Source organism: Dioscorea cayenensis, chromosome 1 (genome assembly GCF_009730915.1).
Source record: "Dioscorea cayenensis subsp. rotundata cultivar TDr96_F1 chromosome 1, TDr96_F1_v2_PseudoChromosome.rev07_lg8_w22 25.fasta, whole genome shotgun sequence".
Lineage (NCBI taxonomy): Eukaryota > Viridiplantae > Streptophyta > Magnoliopsida > Dioscoreales > Dioscoreaceae > Dioscorea > Dioscorea cayenensis.
Window position 1 is genome coordinate 1,166,339 of NC_052471.1, and position 19,346 is coordinate 1,185,684.

At 32.7% G+C, this 19,346-nt stretch overlaps 4 protein-coding genes across 5 annotated transcripts; 2 read left to right on the forward strand and 2 right to left on the reverse strand.

The window, feature by feature from the left end:
- The first annotated feature begins 18 nt into the window (after positions 1 to 18).
- On the forward strand, positions 19 to 2,263 carry LOC120266415. Of its 2 annotated transcripts, none has more exons than XM_039274076.1 (2): positions 19 to 504; positions 2,108 to 2,263. In XM_039274076.1, exon 1 carries the CDS (start codon positions 120 to 122, stop codon positions 483 to 485), a length of 366 nt encoding a protein of 121 aa, XP_039130010.1. In that variant the 5' UTR covers positions 19 to 119; the 3' UTR covers positions 486 to 504; positions 2,108 to 2,263. The 2 variants fall into 2 exon arrangements, with proteins under 2 accessions (XP_039130010.1, XP_039130077.1); XM_039274143.1 differs by lacking the exon at positions 2,108 to 2,263 and adding an exon at positions 1,355 to 1,583.
- Positions 2,264 to 7,097: 4,834 nt separating this feature from the next.
- On the forward strand, positions 7,098 to 9,547 carry LOC120262324 (WAT1-related protein At1g43650-like). Its single transcript, XM_039270419.1, has 7 exons — positions 7,098 to 7,291; positions 7,401 to 7,463; positions 8,029 to 8,145; positions 8,461 to 8,698; positions 8,813 to 8,971; positions 9,087 to 9,238; positions 9,331 to 9,547. Exons 1-7 carry the CDS (start codon positions 7,098 to 7,100, stop codon positions 9,545 to 9,547), a joined length of 1,140 nt encoding a protein of 379 aa, XP_039126353.1.
- A 270-nt stretch (positions 9,548 to 9,817) lies between these two features.
- On the reverse strand, positions 9,818 to 11,790 carry LOC120259102 (polygalacturonase 1 beta-like protein 2). The gene has a single exon (XM_039266641.1). The coding sequence runs from the start codon at positions 11,779 to 11,781 to the stop codon at positions 9,943 to 9,945; it is 1,839 nt and encodes a 612-aa protein (XP_039122575.1). The 5' UTR covers positions 11,782 to 11,790; the 3' UTR covers positions 9,818 to 9,942.
- A 1,408-nt stretch (positions 11,791 to 13,198) lies between these two features.
- LOC120262074 (T-complex protein 1 subunit eta-like) lies at positions 13,199 to 17,558 on the reverse strand. Its single transcript, XM_039270130.1, has 13 exons — positions 17,128 to 17,558; positions 16,646 to 16,771; positions 16,353 to 16,556; positions 15,893 to 16,062; positions 15,671 to 15,806; positions 15,480 to 15,596; positions 14,947 to 15,066; positions 14,781 to 14,879; positions 14,619 to 14,708; positions 14,182 to 14,263; positions 14,018 to 14,106; positions 13,860 to 13,934; positions 13,199 to 13,528 (listed from the first exon to the last, which is right to left on the reverse strand). Exons 1-13 carry the CDS (start codon positions 17,416 to 17,418, stop codon positions 13,433 to 13,435), a joined length of 1,695 nt encoding a protein of 564 aa, XP_039126064.1. The 5' UTR covers positions 17,419 to 17,558; the 3' UTR covers positions 13,199 to 13,432.
- Positions 17,559 to 19,346: the final 1,788 nt, after the last annotated feature.

The window sequence follows — 19,346 nt, forward strand, 5'->3', positions numbered from 1 at the left end:
CAAGGGGTTCATAAGCAAAAACCAATCCAAGAAGAAACCGAGAACCATCTCGAGAACTCGGCGACGAAGAAACCCTAAACGCGGAGGCCGAGCAATCCCAAGCTTCAGCTTCGCCATCAATGGCGATCTCCAAGCCCTCGCTTCTCCCTCTCCTTATCCTCACCATTTGCCTCCTCTCCTTCTCCGCCACATCCCAATCCCTTGATTCCACCTCGACGTACGATGGTCCATGCCCTGCTCTCTCCGCCGGTGCCTCTTCATGCCCCATCCGATGCTTTCGTGCAGACCCTGTCTGCGGCGCCGATGGGGTCACTTACTGGTGCGGGTGCCCTGACGCTGCCTGCGCCGGCGTGGGCGTTGTTCACACGGGACCCTGCAAGGCAGGAAGCTCCTCCGCTGGGCTTGTCCCTCGTGAGGCTCTTCTTCTCATTCACATCACCTGGCTCTTCGTTCTCGGCTTCTCCTTCCTCTTCGGTCTCCTCTGAGTCGCTCGTCCGCTGATTGGTATTCTTTATTTAATTTTCCCTAATCTCTTGTTTGTATTACTGTTTGAATCCTCAGTTATTGTTCTTGTAGATGTTCACAACTCCAGATCTGCATTCTTACTGTGATTCTGATGAAATTCTCTTGAAAATTTGGTTTTTTAGTGTGAGTACTTTTTTTTTTTCTTCTTTTTCTTGATCTCTGTGAGATGTGTTGAAATTGAAGGTGTTCTTGAATTGAAACCTGATTTAAAGTTTTGATTTGGATGGTTTCATAATTTTCATGGTAATCTTTGACAGAATTCTGCATATGCAAGATAATTTAAAAAAAATTGAATGCTATGGTATATTTGAGAATTTTGATAAGAAAACAAAGTTCCTTGGAGAGATTGATGTTTTTGAGTTCTTTCTTGTTTGGTCACCATTTCACTTTGATGTTTTTAATTTTGATTAAAGTTTAACTTGTTGCATTAGAAACATGGAGTTGTTAGATTATCAAGCAATTTCAAAGTATGACCTAATTTACATTCTAGTGAAAACTAGGATGGTTGAAAAGTTTATTCTAGAATTCACATGTAAATTACGAAATTTGAGCTACCATCAAATACTTCTTGATGAATTTCTGTGGGATTTGATTGAAAGGGTTTTTTTTGAATGGCTACTGCCAAATATTGAATGTGATATGTTAGATGTCTTACCTACAATGGATGAAAAATGCGAATTTTATTGTGCTAGAGATGGAGCTAACTCTTTTCTAAAACTGTTAAGTTTTTTTTTTTTTTCCTTTCAAGAAACTTGTGTATATTTTAATTTAAAGACATGTGTAACATATTACGTGTTGATGTTTTGGAAAATTGGACAATTTTGCCAAGCGGATATGGATCTCTCATTGTTGAGCATCGTCCATCGCCACCACCTCTATATAGAGAAGCATATTACAGTAGCTAGAGCTGCAATAACATTATAACAAGCAACCATGTGAGCTTGATGGAATTTATGCAATTGTAGTTAGAGCTGCAATACAAAGTATATACTCAACATGCTTACCTGATATAAACAACTATTTTTTTTTATTTATCTTTCAATGATAGAATTTGTACATAACATGATAGAAACCATTATTTTCTTTTATTTATAATGGAGAAAAAGATTGTATCAATATACAGTGATATTCAGGATTCACCAAACGAGAATCATTTCTTTCAATACCCACTCGTTATCAGTTAACAATCCTAATGAGTAGATCCATATGCTTAATTGTAGTGAAACATAATGAAATATGAAGACATTTTCTTCAATCTACTTGAGCTGACACTCTTAAATGAAAGGAGGTTGTTTTTTTTTTATTATTATTATAATTCTGCTTCCATGCTTTCACTTGAAATTATTTGAGGGACTGGCTCTCTTTTATCTAGATTTTGGAGAAACACCCTCTTCTTCGATACTTTTGTGTTTTTTGAATGATAGTGGCGTAATTCTGACCTCACCTGCATGTGCATATGAAATTGGAATTTTGCAAAGAAATTACTACTGGTTGGTTCCATTTTGATCACTTTGCAAGCCAAAAGCCTGCAAGTACTTCAAAGTATTAGTTCTAAATTCTGATACTAAATTTATACTGTCAGGTATTGTTGCTGCTCAGATATAACTCCTTTTTTAAAAACTTGTGGAATCTAATTTTTAGCTGTATATATGAAGAATGAGAATGCCACTATGTCAGTTCTTGCTTTCAATGGTGTTTGTTTTTATAGTTCATTTTGTGCACCCATTTATTTTATACTATTTTTTTTTTTAAAACATGACAGTGAAATTTGTTAGTTCATGTAGTTATTGTTCTCTATTATTATTATTATTATTATTATTATTATTATTTGTGTGTGCTTCCTTAACTGTGTTTGAAGTGCTTCAATTTGGAATTTACTTATAAAATTGGACCCTTATGCTTGACTGATAGCATGATAAGTTTTTTTTTTAGCATAATGAACCTTGTGTTTTTCATTAATGCTATTATGTCGGAAGATATATGTGATAATTAAATTTTGTTTTATTTACTTTCTTTCATTCTGTGATGTTAGGGACTATTCTTTAAAATTATTTTAATAAATATAAAAATGTTGTTAGATAATTATTTATGAAATATGTATATACTAAATTATTATCTTGATTAAAAAATAAAATTATGTATAAATATAAAATGAATGATCTTTTATATTTAATTATTTAGACATTTAAATTAAATTGGAGAATGAAAATAATCTGAAATCTTTTTCTCAAACTGTAACCAAAAAAAAAAAAAAAAATCTCAAGCCATCTTGAAGTAATAATTCCCTGGGGGAAGGGGATGAAAATGAACTTTGAATTTTCAACTTGTGGCCACATGTGGATCATGCGATAATATTATTATTTCATTTAGTAGAGTTCAATTAAAAAAAGACTATCATATGGTACTCCATTTGTTTATATTTATTATTTATTAACTGTTACATTTGTGATTTGTATAAAAAATAAAGTTGTTAAAATTTAGAAAAAAAAAATTAAAGAAATGTATAGATTAATTAAAATTGATAAAAACTCTTTGGTTTTAAACTTAATAATCAACTTTTTTTTAAGGTTTTATGTAAAAGAAAATAAATCATTTATATAATAGAAAGAGTTAGTATCACATTCCAAGCTTGTGCAATTAGATTTTCTTTAAAATTATAAATAAATAAATAAATAAAGTTTATGATAAATTGTTTACAGTTTTCCAATAATAAATGGTGGCAATGTTCGGATATTGACCATTTTTAATTTCAAACATTTGTATGATTAGAGAAAAATTGACTTAGAGTTAAGATGGAATATAATTGAAGTTTTTTACAATTGTTTACAGCTTTGTAACCTAATATTTTTATATGTACTTTTTTTATGAAAAATATAATATCAAACTATAATAAATAAAGTAATATATATTAAATTAAAAAAATAATTTTATTTACAGGGAATACTGAGATCAAGCAACATTTTATTTGATTTCATGTGCTACATATCCTTCCATATTCAACCTATTACAATTATATTTACCATAATCATTTGATCTTTCTTTATGAGTCAAGAATCTTCTGTCAAAGGTTTGTGCATCTGTATTTATCAGACTTTGGAAGTGTTTAGATTTACTAAAATTTCTCTCTTCTTCATAATTACCATAATTAACTCTATTTCTCTTTCTTCTTGTTCTTGTTTTTATTCATCATCCTCTTGTTCTTGATGATGATGGGTAGAGCAATGGAGAAAGGATGAACAAATGAAGGACTACGCAAGCATGGCACTTGTGCAACTCTTTTCAATGGGGGTGTTTTGCTCTCTAAATTTTGAGGGCAAAACATTCCCATTGAAAAGATTCGCATAGGTGCCATGCTTTAGGTATTGTTTGGATTGGATTTTAAAAAATTCAGAAGTTCTTTCTTATAAGTTAAGCACTTTTAGGTTCCAAAAATATTGTTTGTATTGGCTTTTCTGAAAAAATAGAAACTGTAAAAAAAAAAAAAAGCTGAAAAACAGTTTTTTTCAAAAGCTAGTCATGATCAGCTTATAAAAAAAAAGTTGTTTTTTAGCTTATTTTTACAGCTTCTGCTTCTACATAAAAGCTAATCCAAACAGAAAATATAAAAAGTGCTTAACTTATTGAAGCATTTTTTTTTCATAAGCACTTATACTAAACCAAAAAAAACACTTTTTTTATAAGGCAATTCAAACAAGGCCTTAAAGCTGTATTCACAAGCACTTCTTCCTTACCAAAAAGTCTAATCTATACATATTATTAAATTAAATGTATAATCTATTCCGAAAATATTTCAAACAACAATTTTAAATTTTTAATAATATTTAAGTTTTTATTTATATTATTTATAATATTAATAATTGAAAAACATTAATTACACCTAATTATTTATGTAATAAATGTCCATAAGATATTTGAAATTCAAGATATACAATAGTTTTCATAGTAGGTGTTGTTTAATTATATTATTTTATATATGATATTGTTTTAAAACTTCTCACAAAATTTTAAAATCTCCGATGCAAAACTGGGGAGAATGCCTTGTCTTCATTATTTCTTTGCTCTCTACTTTGAAAGCTTGCATGCATGCATTCATTAATTCATTTATTATTAATTTTCTCCTTGAAAATTATAAATGTACCATGTATAATTTCTTCAAGAATATATTTCAATATAATTACCTGGGGTAAGCCCTATAGCCTGTTTCCAATACTCAGCAGCCCGATCGAACCAAGCCTCTGCAATTTCAGAATCATCTCGTAGAATGGCCCATTCTCCCTGGTAGGAATAGGTAAGTAAATTAATGAAAATATTAATGCATATATGAAGACTTTGGAGGGTAAGAACATGCCCTTTGCGACAAAAGTTGCTTTGAAAGCTATATTTTGATTGGTTTATTTATTTTCTTTCATCTTTTGCTCTCATAATGGTATATCGACAATTTTTTATATTTACTTTAATAAATATTACAACATTTCTTTGATAAATGTTAATGAAAGATTAATGTGTTAAAAGCTTAATTATCTCAATAAATATATAAATAAAATAAAATAATAAGTAAAAATAATATACAATATATTATTTCTATATATAAAGAGATCATGAATGATCTCTTAGATTTAACACATTTAAATAATTAATATTTAATTTTAAAAAAATTAGAAAAAAAATCCCAATATATACACTGAAATTTTATGCCCAAGGCCCTAACTAGTATGGAATAATTCCAAGGGAGAAATGGACAAGATTGAACTTTGAATCATCAACTTCTGGCCACGTGTACACATGCAACAAAGTTATTCCTTCTTGTAGTGAAGTTCAATTAAGAAGGCTGTTAATTTTTTTTTATATAATAAAAATAGATAAATCACACCGTTATTGAAAAGAAGACTGTTAATTAGATAATACATATTATTATTATTATAAATATATTTTTTTTATCTTGCAAAAAAGAGTCATTAATTAACTATAGTTCAGTGATTTTTAATCAACTGATTAATTATTAAATAGACATTTTCCCCGGTTTCACATCGGAGATTTTAAAATTTTGTGAGGAGTTTTAATACAAGCTTCTACCACAAAAACTATTTTATAACTCGGATTTCAAAAGTCTTATGGATGTAATTAATTTTTTTTTAATTATTAATATTTTAAGTAATATAAATAAAAACTTAAATGTTATTAAAAAAATTAAATTGTTCTTTGAAATGCTCTAGGAGTAGATTATACATTTACTTTAATAGCATTTATAGATTATTATATTATAATATTTACTGTAAATAATTCCCTAACCTTGAACATAAATTCATGGCATTAATGAAGAATGTTGCAAGTTTTAAGATATGCACTCTTGCCTTGTGGTGGAAGAGTTCATTTAAAATATGAAATATTTATGCTCAGCATATACATCATCAGTTGCATATATACCTATAATAATCGTACACTCAACTTCAAACAATAACAATAACCAAAACAAAAACTAACAAATAAAGAGATTTTTATGTTCAAGGGACGTTATATATGATCTTATAAACTTAAAATTAACCATAAAATTACGTTCAGAGCTAATATGATAGCAAACAAACAAAGAGATTTTTTTAGGTTCAAAGGACGTTAAATATACCATCTTAAAAACTTAAAATTAACCATAAAATTATTTTTAAAGATAATGTGATAGGTACTATATATATATATATATTTATATATATTAAACTTCTATATTTATAAATTTTTAAGTATTAGGAGTCATGTTTTAATTCATCTATCTTGTAGCTAGATTTGAAATTATATATATCAACATATATTAATATTCATATTTGGTCATTATTTATTGTATTTATATACTGCACATGTTATAAATATTTTACAATATAATACATTTAATATAAGACCAAAATATATATGAGTAATGCTATATAGAGCGAAAGTGATAGAGAGTGAAGGTAAGTGTTTTCTCTTTTTGCGTTTCATTCATTTTTATTTAAAAAAAAAAAATCGAAGCGGCCACGTCACCAGCCACATTCGTGTGGCTAGTTTGTGTGATTGCTTCGCTCTAGCATTACTCAATATATATATATATATATATAACAGCAACATATCGTGCAAGCCAATATAATATATATAAGATCTAAACCACTTTTCTATTTATTGTTTCGTTAAGGTTGTTTGCAAACGGGCACACACACACATATATATATATATATATATTATTTTTCATGCATTTAATGAAGTTCCACCACACGCCAAGAAAAACCCCTTTGTTCTCTCTTATACATCCCAACATCCCCTTTCCATGCGTATCTTAAAACTTGCATCTATTCTCTCTATATCTCTTTCTCTCCATCTTCATTAATTATCCTAAGACTCTCCCCTCTCTCTCCTTCTTCTTCTTCTTCTCCTCCCACTCTTCATATAGCCTTAAAACGTTCATTTAGTTTGAAACAAAGAACTTCCTCCTATCCTCCTCCTCCTCTTCTTCTACTTCTTCTTCTTCTTCTTCTTCTTCTTCTTCTTCTTCTTCATTTGTGTTAGTTGTTGGTCTTAATTAGTTCATCACATTCTTGTTGTTAATGATCATGGGTGGAGTGATGGAGAGGATGAACAGAATGAAGGATCCGATATGCATTATATTTGTGCAACTCTTTGCAATGGGGATGCTCTTGCTCTCCAAAATTTCACTAAATCAAGGAATGTTCGTATTCACGCTTCTTGCTTACCGAAACTTTGTCGGTTTTATCTTCCTCATTCCTTTTAGTCTCTACTTTGAAAGGTTTGTCTGCATTCATTCATTACTCCTTCTTCTTCTTCTTCTTGAAAAATTATATATACATGTTCATCATTAATGATTCTTTTAATTTTGACTGTGTTTGTCTTTTCAGAGACTTGAGAAACAAACTCAGTTGGAAAGCAATTTTCTGGATTTTCATCACTGCATTACTATGGTAAAATAAAAAAAACTTTTTCTGTTATGATTCTATATATATAATCTTTATTCTTTTTTTTTTTTTCTAATGTTTCTGTAATCTGTTAGAGTTTTATATTTTAAGTTTCTGTAAATTTTTTTTTAAATAAGTTCAAATGAGAACTTGGTCAAAGGTGCACATCAAAGAGTTGGTTGTTAATGTTTTAAAGTAGTTTACATGGTACCATGAGAACTTGGTCAAATCTAGAGGATATATATGCATGTTAAGATAAGCAACAAAAAAAATTCCTTTCAAAGACATTATCATCAACTTCCATATCCATATATATATACATATGACCTTATCTTAATTTGTGAATTTGTATGTGCATATATATATATATTGACAAGCTTTGATGCAGTAAATTATAATCTCTAGTGAACTTAACTAAGGAAAAAAACTAACTTTCATTTTATAATTAAGATGCATCATTATGTTTAATTTTAATTTTAATTTGATTAACTCGGTACTTAATTTTCATCATTTTTTTTAAGAAAATTAACTTAACTTATAATTTTTTTTTTTGTGTATATATTTGATACAGGATCCCAGTGGCATTAGGGCTATATTATTATGGTTTAAGGGATACAACAGCTACATATTCCTCAAATTTTCTCAATTTAATTCCTATTGGTACATTTATTTTTGCTGTGATTTTCAGGTATATTTTATTATTGTAATTCTGTCTATCAACAGAGGTAATATATTTTCATTTCTCAATTTTTTTTTTTGTTTACTTCACTCACTAACTTTTGAAACAATTGTTTTTTTTTTTTTTTGGTTAGATTTCCATACAAAATCTCATCAGTTTTATTTAAAATCAAAAGAAATACAATTGATTTTATTATGGATTTGTTTTTTAAAAAATGTTATATTTTACATTCAATATCTAATGAAGTAAGATTTCATATAAACCCAACAAATAAATTAATAAATAAATAATCTTACTCAATTTATTTACTTATTAAAATTTCAGATTAGAGAAGCTTGAGCTAAGAAAAACAAGTGGAAAGGTAAAACTTGGTGGCACATTATTATGTGTGGCAGGAGCAATGGTGCTTAGTCTTTACAAAGGTAAAACTTTCCATATTTGGTCTTCTCACAAAAACCATGTCAACACTACCGTGCTAGTCAAGAAGAAGCACAATTGGACAAGAGGAACTTTATTTTTGATTGCAAGTTGTTTGGGTTATTCTTTTTGGTTCCTAGCCCAGGTAAAAATCTTTTTTAATCATATGATTTGGTTATATATTAATTTTATTTACTTTCATGTATCTCTCTCTATATATATATATTTTGTTGATTATATTATTAATAATAAAATGCAGGCTAAATTGTCTACAGTTTTCCAAGCCAAGTATTCAGCTACTATGTTGGTGGGATTGTTTGGAGGTTTACAATCTCTAATTGTAGGGATTTCTATCAATAGAGAAAAATCCACTTGGAAGTTGGGATGGAATTTGCAACTTTTGACAATTTTTTACTCGGTAATTTAATTTGTTTTATTTGTTCTTGTTATAAAAAATATATGTAATCAATACATATATAACAAGTGAACTAGCATATATACTTAATTAGAATAATATATAATTTTATACACAGGGAATGTTAAGTACGGGAGCAACATTTTGTTTGCTTTCATATGTAATTGCTCGTCGTGGCCCTACATATCCGTCGATGTTCAACCCTCTTGCAATTACATTTACCATGATCATTGAATCTCTCTTCATGGGTCAAGAATTATCTATCGGAAGGTTTATATATTTTTACTTATCAAACTTTGATATATAATTGATTTAGATATATTATGTTACTCATAAATTTTTTTTATTTAAAAACCATGCAGTTTATTGGGAATGGTTATGATTATTGGAGGATTATATGCATTTCTTTGGGGAAAAGGAAAAGAAGCAGTGAAAGCAAGTGAAGATAAAGATGTATGTCCAAATATAAAGAAGTCTTCAATGGAAGAGCAAGTGAGTTCTGGTGAAACTAGAGTTTCATCATCTTCAAATATTGGTCCTCAGAGCATTGTATTGAATGAAATCAAAGCAAGCTCATGAAGTCAATTCATATTTGAATGAAAATAAATCTAAAACTTTGAATTATGTATTCCTAATTAGGCTCTTTTTTCACATTGTGTTGACCCATTGGTGCGATATATGTATATACAATATATATATATATATATATAATATAAACACTAATGACTAAACACACACAAAATATCTAATGATATACATTGTATATAAAAAAAATAGAAAAATAGAATAGCTATTTGCATAAAAAGGAAAAAAAAACCCCACAAAAACATAGCCAAGCCACAGAATGAATAAACACAAAAAAACCACAAATTTTTTTTTTCATAATTCATTAAAATAAAAATTAAAAATCAGAGTACAAAACTCTCATCCCATCACATTAAACACAAAACAAAGGAAAAAAAAACAAAAATGAATCACCATGGAAACCAAGCAAGATCATTCTCATAGATCCAATGACAAACCTCAATCTTCCCGGGACCAAACCCTAACGCCATGAACGCTTCATGCCCTTCACTCCACTCACTAGTGTCCACGTGGCAAACCACCACTCCAACATTCACCATCTCCTCCTTCATCCCCACCACCTTCACCTCCACTTCATACCCTTCAACCCTAGGCACTGCATGGCAGTAATACACCAAATATGGAAACATACTCTGATGGCATGATACCACCTTTACTTCCTCCCCTCCCTTCACTTTCCTCACCTCCACCTCCATCCCTGACCCCACCGTGCTCTCCGTTGTCCTCACTCTTGCTCTCTTTCCGATCATCTCCGATGCAAACTCCGACATCTCCTCAATAGTGCTAACACATCTCTTAGTCTCTCCTTTAGCTCCTGCTCTCTCACACTCCCAAATTGTCCTGTCGATCACAGTTTTCGCTTCCGGCATTTTACTCATAAACACACCAGACCTCATCGGCAATAGCTTCGCCAATGCTCGTGGCAAGAACGATCTCTTCGGCATCTTATCTCTAATATCCGGCATCACTATCACCTTCCCTTCAGTTATATCTCTTCTTCTAAAGAACTTCCCTGGCTCCACAGAAGAAGTACTGCTAGTATTGTTGTAACCATTGAAACTTGTTACTGAATTGAAGTAATCTTTGAATGATGAACTAGTTTCATTGCCGAGATACGTCGAGAATTTCGTCGAAGCTACTCCAATGGCATCTTTGCCATACTCAACAAATTTAGTGGTTGAAGGGCCTGAAGAATTCCCATAGTTTGTGAAGATCTCAACCGGTGTGTTTGTCCCTTTTCCATATGATTTGAAGACATTCTTTGGCACATTTGCTCCATCTCCTCCATAGCCCATGAACTGCTCCACCCCTCCATTAGCTACAACATCATATGCTTGGAATTCATTCTTACCGACATTCGTCGCTCCGGCGTAACCCTTGAACAGGTCTATCGCTCCGTTGCCGGCCTCGTTATACAACTTGAACTCGTTCTTCGCCATATTGGATTGAGTTGAGTATGAAGAGAACTGATTCAAGATCGCATTCGCTTTCGAACCGTAAGCCTTGAATCCATGCTTGACGACATTGGAGTCTTCGGAGTAGGAAGTGAAACTTTGAACACCGGCACTGCTGTCGGAGCCGTAGTTCTTGAACTGATGACCTTGGAGGTTGCTTTGGCCTCCGTAGAGCTTGAAATCAGAAGCCTCACCATTGCTATCAGTTGCATAATTTGTGAATCCAGAACCACCTACATTTGTTTTCCCTGCATAACCAGTGAACTCTTCTCTACTTCCAGTGTTCTCTTGACCATAATTGGAAAAGAAATCATGGCCAACGTTTTCCCCTGAAGAATAGTTCTTGAATGATTGACCACTTAATAAGCACTCCTTCTGGTACTTCTTGAACTCCATGTTCTTGTAGTTCTTGAATTCAGTGTTGGCATGAAGATGATGATGATTAAAGAGAGGAGAGTTAGAGAAGTCACAGAAGAGGTTGGCTGCGGAGCAGAAGGAGGGGAAGTGAGAGTGGAGGTTGCCGGAGTGAAGGTAGTTGGAGAAGACGGCAACTTGGCTGGCGTTTAACGGCGATGATTTGGAGAGTAAGAAACCAGGGATAGTAATGGACGGGAAGAGACGGGACCAGTGCCGGCGAAGAGAAGCTTGAGGAGACAAAGGATTGATGTTGCTGATGCTGAATGTGTTTGATTGAAGTGAGTGATCAACATTGACGAAGAAGAAGAAGAAGAACAAGGTGAAAAATGTAAAAAGGTTGTTTCTAGTGAAAGACATGGTTTTGTTTTTCCAAGAAGATGGATGAGGATAAGAAGAAAAAGAAGAATGAATTATAAATTTATAAGTAAAACTAGGAAAGCATTGGAAACCCTTTGATGCATTGCATGATATTGGTGTGAAATTTTTTTTATTGGATTGATTAATATTATGTACTGAGAGAGAAAGGAGGAAGGTGTGCTGGATGAAAGTGAAGATGATGAGGAAGTGGTACTTTGGAAGGGTGGGTTTTGTATCTGAGAAAAGAGTGTATAGTAGTGAATTTAGTAGGGAAGTGGTAACATGGATTTTTGCAGGGTTGATGCTTTCTTCTATGTGAAATGCATTTCACATTCATTTTGTACTTTAGACATCATGCTAATGCTTAATATTTAAATACATTATTTGTTTATTGCATTTGAAGATTGAGTTTGGGGCTTAATTTTGGAGAAATAATAATTGTTTAGGAGGAGAAATACGGGTAAGAGCCCGTTTGGAGTAATTCATTTTCAATCCGAAAGTGTGTGTGTTTTTTAAGCATTTGTGAGTTCCAGGCATTCATATTTGAATTTCCTGTCCAAATAATATATAGATATCTCTCTCTATATATATATATATTAATTTTTTTATAAAATAGACAAATAATTCTCAATCAATCTAACAGGAAAGAATTGGTCCCTTAATCTCTTACTTGATAAAAAAATATCAATTCATAAGAGAATAAGTAAAAATAAAAAATTCAATGCACTATTATAAAATTATGAACACGAAAACACTTCCACACTAATGCAGACAATCAAAATAAATAAATAAATACTCATTTGAAGAATTTTCAAGTTTAAGTACTTATTTTATGATGATGGAGATCAAGCACTCTGGCGCTCACTTGACCTCCCCTCCCATTACCTTCTTCACATGAATTCACACACACACCTTCAATTTATATGATTGCTTATTTTACTGTAATCAAAGGAAGAAACTAATGATTTCAAAGGGCAAAGTTTGATGAGATGTAATCACTCAGTGGAAATGGGGTGAGACCTGTAGCTCAGGAGATTAGAGCACGTGACTACAAATCACAGTGTTAAGGGTTCGAATCCCTCCCACCTATAACCGGCTAAAAAAAGAAAGACCTTTCCTTTACCTCCGGGGTAGAAAAATCATGATTGGGATAGCGGCTCGACAAACCAAGATGCACATATATATATATATATATATACCGAAAAGGAACTCGTATGAGAAAAACAGAAATCCTGAGTTTTGGCCAGAAACATTGATGTCTTGAGGATCATAACAGGAAAACACCAAGTACCGGTTAATACTAGTGTGAATTGACCTAAAGGAACACTTGAAACAGAATCCGTGAGGGGCAAAAAGGTGGCACTTTTAAGACTCCCCAAACTGATATAGCATGCATTTTAAAACAACAAAGATATAAAAATTTGGCAATCTGTACAAAAGCATTGCAAAGGCACCAAGAGTAAACTTCAAAATATTGAGTACCCAAACCAATCTAAAACTGTGATCATGTTGGCAAGAGAGAACATTAGTATGTACAAAGCATCTGCTTTTTAAAGACAGCAGGAAGAGGAACCAAACCATATCTCTCTGAAGTTGAGATACTTGCCCACCTTGAAACAAAAGCATGAAAAATCAACTGTTGCCATGATCATCATCTTCGCATGCCTCTTCCACCACGTCCTCGGAAAGCTGCCCCACCATGACCAGCCATTGCACTTGCAGCTGCCTCACCTTGTGCACTCTCCGACTGAAATTATTTCCATCAAATAACAGTCAGTGATGATCCTCGAAATTGTTAAAAGCCAATGTGAAAACAAAAATAGGGCAAAAAAGTATCAATGCATCTGGAAACAGTACTTAAATGCATGCATTGTCTCATATTCGAGTAACAACAGAATGGATAAGAAACAAACAAGAACAGATTCCAAAATAGGCATAAAAAAATATAAATGAAAGACCAGAAATAAGGTGTAAAAATGGCAATAAATAATTCACCTCTGTCAAGGTAATGGGCATTTGAAGAGGTAAATTAATGCAGAGTAATTCAGAGAGATTGCCAAGAATTATGAGGCAGTTACCTTGGGATTTTTCACTGTTTCATCCACACTCAAAACAAGACAAGCAGCTTCTGTTGCCGCATTAATAGCATTAATCTGCAGTTTATATTGAAAATCAGTACTAGAATTAGCAGCAATGAAAACAAACAATTTTAAAAGTAGCACTCCATAACATCTACCTTAACAACTGCCGGTTCCCACACAAAGTTGGTATATGAATCTGCAACTCCACCAGTGTTAATATCTACACCATAGTTTGCTCCTGTACCTGTAATCAGACCTGCTATATGAGAAAAGTGCTATCATCCACTTGAACAAACTAAAGAAATTTTGCGTATCTGACCAAGGGCATGTTTCTGTCTGAGCTTGTTTAACACATCAGTTGCATCAAATCCAGCATTATCACAAAGTTGCCTTGGGATAATCTGCATTAACACAGCCAAAACAAATGAGAAGATTGGCCTAGAACAAGAAGATCAAAATTGTATGATTCATTTAACATTTTTGAAGGTTTACGAAAACAGTTTTATCTAGCAACACATTTACAAATGTTTATCAGCCAAGTATCAAGAGGGACATCTAGGGCCACATAAATGATATCATCAACAATTAATATTACAATTTGCAACATTGGTTTCCACGTGAAAGATTAAAGACTATATATAAAACTTGGCTGACTCATGAATGTGCAAAATAAATATTATATTGATGAACCTAATGACAACACGTTTTTCCCTGGAAGAATGATCAAAATACTTAGGTTGACCAACAGCAAAATACCTCAAGGGCCTTCGCATATGAGTTAATAAATAATTGTGACTTCCCAGCAATTGATCGAGCATGTGTTCTCAAGAAACGGCTTATTTCCATCTGTGGTAAACAATTAAATGATTATGCTCCACGAAAGTGAGTTGAAGTGATCAGGTTCTAAGCCAAATTTACATCTATAGCACCACCACCTGGCACAACAGTTGAGTTCTTCAGAGCTCTTCTCACAATCATAATGGCATCATGCAAGCTGCGCTCAGCTTCCTCAATGAACTGAAAATTAATGTGGTTAGTAACAAACAACTCACCGAAACAAAAGCAATGATCCAGAGTGACAAACCTGATCTGCTCCGCCACGAAGAACTATTGTTGCTGTCTGACCAGAAGGGCACCCACTAAATATATTGAACCGTTCATTTCCAACTTGTTTTTCCTCAAACACTTCACATGATCCAAGAACCTTCAAACCCAATCACAAAATAAAAAGAAAAATAAGCAGGAGAATAAAAAATATTGCAGAACAAATCAACAAGAAATGTGGTGGCACAAACTCTTTAAAGGACTGAGCACTAATAAGCCAGCCCATCCCAACTTGAAATAAGCTTCAAAACAAACATTGTTTCAACAACCCATGGAATACAATCAACAAAACTATAGATATTATTAAAAGGTATTTTTTTTCTTATTTAATGAAATAAGTTCAAATATGATTTTGCAAAATAGTGTTCCAGCCGACCTAAATCTCATACTAGCAGTAACTTTTAAAACCATTGCAGTAGGAAACAGTGATGTTACAAATAACCCACTACAGCAGGAAGTCCATAAAACTATCCTAGATCAGAAAGAAACAAAAGCAAGAAGTATGAAATCAACCTCATCAACAAAATTGTTAACAGAAGTCTGTACAGTTCCACCAGTTGCAGCAGCAACACGTCGCAAATCCTCTTCTGCCACACGACCAGCACAGAAAACATCCCGATCCGCAAAATACTGATCATAAAGGCAAAAAAACATATGGTCATGGTCAAATATTGAAACCAAAAGCAGTTAATGATTAAGGATACCTGTGTTCCAAGGTCACCAATTGGCAAACGTGACAGAACAATTTTTGCTCCACTTTTGACACACTTGTCCAACTTATCATATATTATATTCCACTCGGCATCAACAATTGATTGATACTGCATAGGATCTGATAATCTGCATAAGCCACATACAGAAAAAAAAAGTGGATAAACATACATAAATAGCATACAATATAGAAAATATGTAGTACACCAGCATACCTAATTTCTGCATTTTCTTTCTCTGATTTCAGTTCTAGCTCAATGTTCAACAAAAGGATTTTTGGGTTCAAAAATTTCTTTGGTTGCTGCTCAAATCCAGCATATGAAAAAGTCTTCTTGAAAGCAACGCCATTAACAAGAAATGAATCTCGCATGTTACCGCCAGGGACCTTAAAAAATGTCAATATTTAGAATTAGGAATTTTTCTAGTCATTTCTTTTTTTATTCGATAAGCAAAAATTACTGTCTCACATGTCAAAACAAGGGTTTGTTGGTTGCGTTTCAAATTTATGGTTAGATATCCACATAAAAATAAAAATAAAAGGCATCACTTCCAGCAAGGTAAGGAAATCAGCATACTTTCGGACGCCAATTACCTCATGCTTTGAGTAAAAAATTGTGAATTTGATGGGAAACTTGACACTTTTTCAAAATATTAAATTATAAATTGAAGAATTACCTTTTTAATTCCAATCAAATTTAGTCTATCATCATCACCAATAGCCATGACAGCATCCACAACCATTGATGCAAAAAACTCCTTTTCTCCACCAATCAACTTAGACGAGAGTGTTGTAGCAGCACATTTGGCCAACAAGCTTTTCTTTTCTTCCATGCTTTTCCCCTCTATGCTTACAGCTATTTCTTTAATTTTTTCAATTGCCTGTTGGAAATCAAAATGCAGATACTGGACCCTCCAAGCAATGAATCACACACAAACATCAAAAACACATGTGATTGAAGCGTACCAACCAGATAGCATGCTGTCCTGTAACTCCTAATGAGATTCTGTGGATGAACTCCATCCTCAATGAAAATTTTTTCAAACTTCAAGAATTCACCAGCAAGAAGCATAACAGTAGTGGTTCCATCACCAACCTATACCAAATCAAATGTTTAAATACAGATCAACATACCTAAAGCTATTAAAATACAAAAGTTGCCATATTCCTGATGAATAATCCAACTCTAATCAATCTTCCAACAAACATAAAACTTGATTACAAAAGAATGGCCTTAATTAATACTTCACAACAGGTACAATGCAATGGCATATGAACTATTAGCAAAAAGGAGCATAAATCAAACTTGCACAAAATAAAGAATTTAAAACGGTTTAAATACTAAATCAACCATTCAGTCAGCACTAAATCGAAAAAAAACACAAAGAAACCACCAAAGTTTCAATCTTTCTGGAAGAAAAAGCCTTGAGATTTCAGAGCAGGAGGAGGGACCTCGGAGTCCTGGGACTTGGCGATGTCGACAAGGATTTTGGCTGCAGGGTGGACGATGTCAAGGAGTTTCATAATGGTGGCGCCGTCATTGGAGATGGTGGTGTTTCCCTTATCGTCATGGATGAGCTTGTCCATCCCGCGGGGACCTAGAGTCGTCCGCACTGCATCCGCCACCGCCGTGCAGGCATTGATGTTGCTCACCACATGCGCCTTCCCCTGAGACGTATCCGTCCCCTCCTTCAAAAGTATGATCTGCGGTTGCTGCTCGATCGAAGAACCAACCATCGCCATAGACCAACACAACGCATAGCGATGCAGAAAGAGTAGGAGGACAAAGTATCCTTACCAACATCGCCGCCATGGCAGCAGACAGGAATAGGAATGGGGGCGGGCAGGGAATGGGATCCCGTCTCCATCCCCGTTTCTCACGGGCGGGATTCTCCGGTTAAAATTTTTAATGTATTTGTATATACATGGATCAAAGACTCTTATATATAATTAAAAAAATAAAAAAAATATAATATATGATGAAATAAAATAAAAAAATTCTCAACTAAAAGTTTTTTTCACAACATACACATTATATATAAAATAAAAAAATTCACACAAAAATATTTCTCCTAATGTCATAATATAATATTTGATGAAACAACAACATTAAGATCATAAATAACATAAAAGTTTTAAAAACTAAATTAAAAATTACAAATCCATTAAATAAAAATTCATAATGCAAAACTAAGACAATAATTTCACTGCTCCATCAATTTGTTTCTTCTTTCTCCAAAGTCATTTATATTGAGAATCCAATTCCACTACCACTAAAGCATCTCGACATGATAACTCCCTCTTTCAATAATAAACAAAATTAGTAAATATATAATAAGATTATAAATAATATCAAGATTAAAGATAAAATTTTATAAAAAATCATATTTACCTCATCATTCTCATCCTCCTCTTCATCAAATATAGAATAAATAGCTTGAATTGTTGACCATAAACAAGAATCTTCAAAAATAAAGAAATACATAATAATAACTAAAAATATATAAATTTAAAAGAAATACCATATATGTTTTAATGAAATATATAAATTTAAATAGTTAATAAATTGTATGAAATAATTGTGAGTTTCATAATAATAACTAAAAATATTAACAAATAAATATTTATTGATTATATATATATAATATTATGTTAATTTTGAAATAATCTTTAATAAATACATTAAAAATATATAATATATATTTTTGGAGAATCCCCGCGGGGCACGGGGAATCCCCCGTGCCCCGAGGGGATTCCCCACGGGGTTTTCCGCGGGGAGCGGGGCAGGGATCCCCGTGGGGCGGGGAGACCATTTCCCGCCCCCGCCCCGCCCCGTTAGGCGGGAAGGAATTTTTCCTCACTCCTCGTGAGGGGATGTTTCGGAGAATCCCCGCCCCATCGGGGCGGGGCCCCGCGGGGAACGGGGATTCCCCGCCCCACCCCCATTCCTAGACAGGAAGAACAAGAGAGAGATATATAGAGAGAGAGACGACGAAGACGAAGACGACGAGGAGGAGATCTAGGCTAGGGTTTAGAGAGCGTTGGAGGAGCAAGAGAAAAGAAAATGGGCGTTGGGGTTTGAGATCGAATTCATAATTTTTTTTGTGAGTGTAAAAAAAAAAGAAGTAAATGTTAGTTTTTAATAAAATATTTTAATTGATTTTTTATCTGGAACGTATAGAAGTAAATAAAAATTATTTGTAGAGGTAAATACTTATTTGTATAGGATTTGTGAGGAAAAAGTGTAAGGGGGAGGTCATGGGTTCAAATCTCTCCCCCAACAGTAATGTTTCCCGTACTGTTTATACACTATTCACCCCGGGATTCCTATATTATTCTCATATCAGTATATATATCAGACATCCGGGTTTTCAAGATCTTGTTTAAGATCTGTTTATATTCATAAAAAAAGGTGATTGTCGTCTATTATTCAAAGAAAAACCAAAGAAAAAAATTAAAATGCCATAGATATGACAAACATTTTGAATATATATATTATAAAGTAAGCATATCATTCATATATTTAAATAATATTGAGGAATAAGTTCCTCGACATGCAACTAATCAGATTATATGGCTCAATTACTTGGGTTAATTAGTAAAATAGATTGAAACATAATAGAATCTATATGAATATACTTCGATATTTTGATTTATAGTTTGTGCAAAAT